The sequence below is a fragment of the Tauraco erythrolophus genome, chromosome 13 (genome assembly GCF_009769465.1).
Source record: "Tauraco erythrolophus isolate bTauEry1 chromosome 13, bTauEry1.pri, whole genome shotgun sequence".
Lineage (NCBI taxonomy): Eukaryota > Metazoa > Chordata > Aves > Musophagiformes > Musophagidae > Tauraco > Tauraco erythrolophus.
Window position 1 is genome coordinate 1,797,313 of NC_141477.1, and position 8,698 is coordinate 1,806,010.

Genomic DNA, 8,698 nt, shown 5'->3' on the forward strand with positions numbered 1-8,698 from the left:
AAATTTGGTTTGGGCATGTAACCTCTAATTCCATACAGAAACTCTCTCTCACCATCTTTGAATGAAACTTCAGATAAATACTCAGAAGTAAGGGAAAATACCCATCAGTTCTATGAGTAGTTTCAGCTCATGTTGAACACTCGCAGATTTCCAAGTCTAAAAACTCCAAAGGTTTAAGTATTTTCCCTTTCCCTACTTGAACAATCGATATTTTTTTTTTTTTTCCACTCAAGGGAACTTACCCGTTATCTGGTCTCTGCGTTGAAGTCTGAACGTCTCTTTTCCAACACAGAGCTGGTAGATGAAGATACCCAAATCAGACACATTATCTATCTCCTCTGTAACCACCATTTCTTCACGGACTAGGTAAGTCTGAGGCAAGTAAGAGCCAGTCTAAACGAGGAAAAAAAAACACCTTGAGACACAGTATTCTACTAACAATGGACAAACATCACTACATTTTACTCTTCGCTGTGGAAGGGCTTCAAGCACTAGATTTCAGCTTTCCTCCTTTTTAATACTATGATATGCTAGTCTTGAACAGCTGCATACCAGAGAAGTTAAAAACTCACAAAGGCTATCTCAAACAGTTGCAGTTACATCCAAACAAAACACCCTTAACCTTCACATTGCTTGCCTCACATGAAGCAAACATAAATAGAACCTGTTCAAGCGTATCTGCAAGCAACAGAAAGTTTGCAGTTAAAAGAGGAGAAACAAAGTATTATGAAAGTTCCCATGTTTGAGGCAATATATTTCCAACACAAAAAAAAAGCAGCGCAACCTACAACAGTTAAGTCTTCGCCACAAGATCACAGCACTACTGAAACGACATCTCACCCCTCATGACCAACTCCTAAAAATGGGGCAGGGAGACACACTTAAAGCTTGTCTTCATGATGCTGAAGAAAACGACCCAAGCTGAGCCAGCTCAGGTGGCCTCTGGCACTAGGAGCAGAGGAGTCAATCACTTTTTTGAAAAGTACATTTGACACACAATAGCTCAGTACTGCACTTGAACTGAAAGTAGCAGCAAGCTACTTGACCCGTAAGATGTGTCTTCTTGGAAAAGGCAGTTTTAGTCACTGAAGAGTCAAAGTCTTGCCGTGAGCTCAAAACTACAGTGCCAACAAAAGAAGAACAAGTGAGCATTGTTCTTTTCATTAGAACTCTCATGGGGTGAATGAACCTTCCGGTAGTAACTTTCAGGTTTGGGCTTTCAATGATATTCAGAGCTTTATGAAATTCCTTTATAATAGCTAAATTCAACCTTATTCTCTAGTTGCTTTCAGCTTTCATAAAGCTAGGTATTAATAGAGCATTAAGCATCAATCTACTCAACATAATATACACTGACAGCTGGCCTTAACTTCACTACAGTGACTGAGCCAGGGGGATTATGTACTCTGATGGCAAGAGGACTGTTCTAGCAAGAGACTGTAGTTCAGGAGCACCATCCAGCACTTATCAAAAGTGATCTTGTCAGCATAACTGAACAGTAAAGTCTCCACATACCGCCAGTTTTGCGAAGAGATCCATCAGATTTCTTGGCGGCATAACTATGGATGTGTTCAGCGGAATCACGTAGCAGTTACCCAGCTGCAGGTCAAGGTACGCCGTCAAAAGCTATTTTGAAAACAAATTTTCAATTAATTAAGTGTGGCCTCTGATTATTAGAACACAGTTCTACGAGGACTGAGAAGGAAGCTCAAAAGCTGCAGATCATGCACAGCTAGTATCGAAGTGATGCACTGAGAAGCTGTCTCGTGTCAGAACTTTGCTATTACCACTTTTGCAAACAAGTGGTTACAGCTATGGTTTGTAACAGGACTTTGGTACAAAAGTGACAGCTGACTAGAAAAGCGTTTTCTGTCATAATTCTAAACGAGTACAGTTTGTATAAATACAAAGAAAGTACCAGGAGTATGCTCTCATAACTGAAGAGGTCCAATTAAGCACAGTGCACACAAAAGGTATCCACTGCTGACAAGCAATCATTCCCTCTGAGTAGTTCTTCAGAAAAAGTATGAGTCTCTAGAAAGTCACATCAGCATTACCAAGGGCAAGAACTGCAGAGACTAAAATTGTCAACATATTTACTTGTTCAACTATGACTTTGCACAGCACTGAACCAGAATCTAAGTCTAATCTTTGCATAGCACTAAGCCAGAATTCTACACTTTGCTGTACCGTTTGGCAGAATCTTAGACCGAAGCCTCAGTTTCCCCACTTCTTAGCTCACATTTACAATGTTCTCCTACTCTCAATTTCATTTACATGGGATTCTTGGTCAAATAGCAAGTGTCACTCACAGATGTCCTCCTGGCAGCAATGTTTAAAGTTGCACAGCACCAAGATGAACTGTTCTGAGAAACGATCCAGTTAGAGTCGCTGTGGGCATGAACTCCTCTAACACTCTTGTAACTTTCCTCCCTGGCAAAAGTTAAGCGTACTACTACAGAGTTAAAAGGGTCAGATTTCCCACACTCAAACCCGTCCCCAAAGAGAAGCCTGAGTCGACGGTAAGCTTCAAAGGTCTTAAGAAGGAAAACCCTGGAGCTTTTCTGATTACCATCTGCTCCTCCGTTTCCCAGCGAGCAACAAGACTAGTTCTTTCTCATCGCTTCCCACATACTCACCCTATCAAAGTCATGAACAATCGCTGCTGGATCACTGTCTGAGAACTTTGGAACGGGCACGTCAATGATGGCTATGTTATCATCTTCTCGGATGTCAGCTTCTTCGGCAATAGGGAGGAAATAAGGTTCGACCGCGCGATCACGATTTTCGTTTTCAAAGTAACACATTTCACCACGGTACACCTTATGCTGAAAAGGCAAGGGCAGGGCTAGTTATTTTTACAGCAAATGTTGCTTTAAAACTGTGCTTCTAACAGGAAGCACAGGTGCGTCACACCTGGAGCTTTTATAAAGGACACAGCAGTTTTCATGTCCCAGTTATTGAAGGTTTCCTATTATGTGGTAATCCATTTATAATTACACTTTTTTTAATTCAGGGATGCCTCAAGAAAAAAGAACTTTCAGGTTACCTTAGGCATGAAGTACTTGTAGATGCAGGCTCCACCGACAACAACTCCTGCCAAGATGAACGCTAGACCCAGCAGAGTCAGCAGACATCTTCCAGATGAGTTTTCACCTCCATGTGTGGCAATTTCTGGATCCTTTAAATAAAGGGAGATGAGAACTTAGAAAGTGTAGCCACTTTGAATTTAAAGTTATCTACTGCTTCACCTTCAACCTATCATCTTCTACTTCTTTTAGGTGTGCAGTGAGAATTGTAAGTCAAGTATCATATAACAAGAAAACACATGAAATACTACTGCAGCATACTAAGATCAGTTTTCAAACAGCACTGAAGAGGATATTTTCAGTTTGAGGATGTTTTTTAGACAAGCCTTTATCTGGAAGCTATTTGAGGTGTAAGAAATTCAAATAACTGTAACAAAGATACAGTGCTGCAGCTGCAATAAAGCACAAGGAAAGCAAGATTTGTAGTGCAAGGTCATTTTAAGGAACACAGTGTTTTCAGGCCTCCTCCCAGAAGTCTATTTCCTATCCTCCTCTTGCTATCAGATGGACTAAGAAAACATTACTTTTCCTTACAAAGCTGGACTAAGAGAAAAAGCCAAGATGTAACTTTGACCAGTAGCTGGGGAACAGGCATCTGACACTTGAGTCAAACATTCAGGTTTTAGAACTCATAATACAGAGGTGAAGTCCACTATGGAAGAGAATCACTTGTCAGCTTAAGCACAGCTTCAAATTATGTCAAATAAAAACAAGTCCCTGGGGCATGTCCTACCTTGCAGCTTCAAAATACTCTTTCTTCCCCATCCAAGTCCCAGCAGCCTAAAACTTATCTCTTTAGGTAGTGACTTGTTTTTTCCCCCCTCTCAGTGTTCTCTCAAACAAGAGGACGACAGCATCCACAGGAAACTACTACTGCCATAACCTGGTGATGCCCTGTGTAATACTGACTGCAAAGTTAACCGTGGTGTCTCTCTGGTGAGTTGTAACACTCAAGAGTTCTTTCAGTGCCTTTCTAGACTTCCAGGTGAAGGCTCAGACAAGTCAAGCTGAGAGAACAGCAAAAGTACTGTCAAATACCAAACAATCTCAAGTGACATTCCCTTTGAGCAAACATGCAGTTTTCAGGTCTTTAAAACAAAAACAACTCCCAAAAGTTCAGCTGATCTACATATTTGGTCAAGCATGTCCCTTTAATGAGTTGTGACTCCAGTATTTAGAAGATCGCCTTCAAGACCTGCTCCTTCCATGGGGCTGGAAGAAAAGCTGGATTTCACAGCAAAAAAAAAAATATTTTCCTTCATGTTGTTCCTAGAGTCAGGAGCTAGATCTAGTGCAGCAGCTTCCATGGCCTTTCTCTAATTGGGTCCCACTATCTGCACTCCTGCAGAACACAATATACTGAAGTGACCTGCCACTTCAGCGATCACAACAAGCCACAGTATTATTACAAAAGCTGCACACATTTCCATGCTCAGCAAGATACAGCAACCTAAAAGTCTAACGCTTCAGCTATGCAAGAACTGAAACAAAAAACAAGCTGCTTTGTGAAAGTCAATACTCCTACATTCCACTCTCGCATCCTCCAAACAGAAAAATGTTGGTTCAGCATGACATAAGCTGCTACAACTGGCTAGTTAAGCATCTGTCAAAAAACCAAACTAGTTACAAGCCAGAATTATGCCATGTTTATTTAACATTATGCAAAACCCACCTTTCAGAGTTAGCTTTCTTTTGAGATCAAGACTAATTCTGTTCTCTTCATGTTCTGCCACCTTCAGCTCCACCATTCAGTAACTTACTCATCTAGCCTGTCATTACTTGAACACAACAGTGTGCAGCAGGTTTTGGCACCGCAGATATCCTAGTGCTTGGATGATGTCGACATCTAATTAGCTATACTTGCACTAGACGTCTTTCAAACAAAGCAAAGGCATTCATCATACTAAGCAGCAACGTAGGCAGCCTGAATCTGAGAAGAGTTGACAGAACTGGTAAGAGAACACGAAACCAAGACTTCGCTCCAATAGGTTACAAAGCCTCTGCTCAAAATAACAGAAGTCATAAAAAAACCTGCAAAGCTCTGCAGTAACAAGCAAAGCAAACTGGCATTAGGAGAGGAGAAGAAAAATCACTTGTGTTAACATCTGCAGCTAGCTCAAGAGACACTGTTGACACAGTGAGCTCCAAGGAATCTGCAGGGAGAGCATTCTGCAAGCTCAAGAGTTTTGTGCAGATATTCTAGGGGACTCTTATTGTGCTGTTTCAGCCAACATTAGCCATTAAGCTTGTTTGCTCTGCACAAATATCGCAGCAAAAGAAGACATTAACAAGCACTAGAACAAGTTTGTCTTGGAGTAAAATCGTGAACTTGATGTTTACACGCAAGTCTAAGCCCTGAAGTCAGAGTGAAGAGTTGTTAAAAAAACACATACACACGCACAAACGTGGAGAATTTGTGACAAGTATAACAAACAGCACGAGTAGCTTCTAAATTGAGAAGAGCAGCTATCATGAGAACAGAAGAAAGGGTGTTAAGCACATTAGGCTCAGAACTTGCATAGTAGAGGGCCAGGGCCAGTAAAAACATCTATTAACAAGTTGCCCTAGAAGTAGCTGATGAGTCTGTCCTACAAGAAAATAGCCAGATTAATGAGACACTATCAAAATTTAAACTAGTCCTCTATCTACACACTGTTTCCCTACTTTCTCTCCCTCCTTTTGATCTAGTAATTCGGTGCTACTGTATTAACTGTGCACACATACAACTCCTACAGCCCACAAATCACTGAGCAATAATGACACCACTCTGCCTCCTTCCCCTTTTAAAGGGAGACTATTCAGGTGCAGCAGAGGCTCTGTAGACTGGAAGGCAAGCTGCTTTCCTGATTACAGCTTAGAAGGGAAAACAAAAATAAAGACACTGGAGTCCAAGTCCACAGGTACTTGTTTCTCTGTTTTGTGGTTTTGGTTTGTTGTTTTTTTTCTTAATAACCCCACTCCCTGATTACAAATAAACTCGGTCCATCCCATATTCCTCCGCCTGAGCTACTGATTTACTTACCTAGACACTGATCTTCATTTGGCTAAGAACACCAGCAGTTAAGCACGGTATCTTCAAAATAAAGTCTCCCATGGATTTGGAAAGTTCAGTTCAAGTCAGAGACACGACAACTCGTTAGGAAGGAAAAGCCAACCACAGGGTACTTACCCAGGTTTCTATTTAAAACCTTTTACAGCAGGTTTCTTAATTTAAGCCAGACACAGCAGAAGCCCAGACACCTTACCGCAGCGCTGCCTACGAGGGTTTCAGCGCAGCGGAGGACGGGCCCTAACCCACTCCGTTTGCTCGGAAGACGCAAACCAGCTCTTCCCGAGGAGACCGAGCTGCCGCCAAGGGCACCGCGCTCTCCCCGGGCCGGAGCCGAGCCCCGGAGCCGGCCACGGCGCAGGGCTCCCCCCGCCTGCGAGCTACGAAGGTTTAAATCCCCGTCAGGAAACACGGCGCTGGCACGGGCCCAGCTGCGAGATAAACAGCCGGGCCTGCCGCTGCGTGCGGGCCCGCAGCTCTCCCGGGAATGTCACGCCAGCCCGCAGCTCGGCACCGCCCGGGCGCCCCGAGCACGGCTGCGGTGAGGAAACCGCAAACCGCTGCGGCGCCAGCGCCAGCTGGGGCCCGCTCAGACCCGCACCGCCCGGCGGCCCCTCGCGGCGGCCCTGAGGGGAGCGACCCCCCACCCCACCCCGCCGCAGACCCCAGAGCCGCCGCACCCCACGCTGGAAGGCTGCCCCGCGCCCGGGAGCGCGGAGGGGAGCAGCGAGCGGCCCACAGGCGAGCCGCGGGTTGCCCGCTGCCTCCGCGAGAAGATGGCGGCGGCGGCCGGCTTCCACCTCCCGCTGCCCCTCACACCGCCTCCCTTCGGCCCCGCTCCTCCCGCCGCGACCTGCGGAGGAGACACCCCGCCCCCGCACCTTATCGGCCACCAGCGCCTCGGCCGCCTCCTTCTTGGGCTCGTCCTTCTGCGCGAAGGGGGAGCTGAAGCGATCTTCACATGGCGCCGCCGCTGCGCACCGCCGCTCCCCGCCGAACAAGCCTGCGGGCGGGATGGGGGGGGGGGGGGCGGGGGGGGGTGTCCAGCCTCGCGCGCCGGCCCCGCCCGCGCGGGGCGTGGCGCCGCCGGGCCCCGCCTCCCGGCGGCGGAGGGCGCCCCCTGCAGGCCGGGCGGGGCAGCGAGCGAGCGCGCTCCCGTGCGGGGGAGCGGAGCGCGGCGCTGGCGGGGGGCCCGCGGCCCTTCTCCAGCCCCGGAAGCATCCGACATCCCCGCAGACAGCGGTGGGGAATTAGAAATGGGATGACGCCCGGGTGCCGTTACAGCGGGCAGAGTGCTCGACCCGAATGGGCGACGTGTCGGAAACTCCTTGGGATGAGACCGAATATTCCTTTCAGCTTCGTGCACGGCTCCTGCAGATGATCATGCGTACGTCTGGGACTTTGTGTTTTCCACCCGAGAAACTTTTTTCACCTTTTCCACCAGTGAAAAGGCGGCGCTCCAGGCTGCATGCAGGATGGCACAGGGATGGGGATATTTTCAGCCAAACCGCCTGCTTTCTCTTGTGAAACACAACTATGGCATCTTCAACAGCCAAGAAGACAGACGAGGCTTCACCGTTCATTAAATGTCTCCAAAGGGAGAGAAGAATAAACAGCCCAGTATATTAGACTGTCTGAAACAATCTTCACCTTCATATGGATGAAAGTCTGTGTCCATCTCGCTGGAATCTGTCTTTATAGCTCTAGAAAGAAATCTGGTTTGAATCTGGTGCCTACACCGTTGAACTCGTCCTCGCAGACAGATGTAATTAAACAGAACTGAACACTATGCAAATATTGCAACAAGTAATTCTTCCAAGAGTAAACAGAACGCAGTGTGTATTCCAGCATTCGAAGCGTGTCCCTGTTATTCTACAGATGCAAGGCCACTGTCATTTCCTTTCGAAATCATAAGTTTGCTAGGGCTCCCTTTCATGTTAATAAGAATTGACTTTGATTTCAGTCCGAGATGAACGAAATCCTTTATGTTTATTTAACCTGACTTTGTCTAGTAGCAGAAAACGCTTTTACCTTATTTTACCAAGAAACCAGCGAAAAATTAATTTTCGTACTTCCTAGCTTTAGCATGTTAGCAATAAGTTAAGCCATACTCCCATCGAGGTCCCTAAAACAGATTGAAAAACAGATTACGTGAGTCACCCGCATGGCCGCTGCAATATCTGTACTCTACAACCTGGCAGTTATCTATTGTGCGAATAATTTTCAGTACCTTCACCTAAGGTTGTTACTTCATGCTTAAACAAATTGACTTCATCTTCCAATTACCCAACACCTTTACTTGAAAAAGAACACGGAAACAAAACTGAAATAGACCCTTGTTTTTTCAAGATTGGTGTCTATACATCCTGGCTTGCCTCACTCTCTTACGTTCTGTGATCTGTTGCAAGGGAGGGACACACCTTGAAATACTGAGCTCAGATAAAAACTAAAAATAGAAAGTTTTTTTGACATTTGTTGGCAGTCACGGAATTTGCAGAACTGGGACTCTTATAAGATTCATTGTGATGAATTTTTGGTTTGAATTTCTATTTGTAGCATC

General features: G+C 45.7%; 1 protein-coding gene across 1 annotated transcript; it reads right to left on the reverse strand.

Annotated features, from left to right (window-relative positions):
- Window positions 1–216: 216 nt before the first annotated feature.
- Window positions 217–7,816, reverse strand: LOC147527902 (integral membrane protein 2A-like). Its single transcript, XM_086619899.1, has 6 exons — window positions 7,789–7,816; window positions 7,020–7,141; window positions 3,050–3,181; window positions 2,640–2,828; window positions 1,516–1,626; window positions 217–393 (listed from the first exon to the last, which is right to left on the reverse strand). Exons 1-6 carry the CDS (start codon window positions 7,814–7,816, stop codon window positions 229–231), a joined length of 747 nt encoding a protein of 248 aa, XP_086476025.1. The 3' UTR covers window positions 217–228.
- Window positions 7,817–8,698: the final 882 nt, after the last annotated feature.

Excerpts from the sequence above, each read along its gene's own strand:
- LOC147527902 (XM_086619899.1), bottom strand. The coding sequence starts at position 7,816 with ATGGACACAGACTTTCATCCATATGAAG. Across the intron at positions 3,182-7,019 it reads AGGCGCTGGTGGCCGATAAG|GATCCAGAAATTGCCACACA; the intron begins GTGCGGGGGCGG and ends CTTTATTTAAAG. Across the intron at positions 1,627-2,639 it reads TTGTTCATGACTTTGATAGG|CTTTTGACGGCGTACCTTGA; the intron begins GTGAGTATGTGG and ends TTTTCAAAATAG.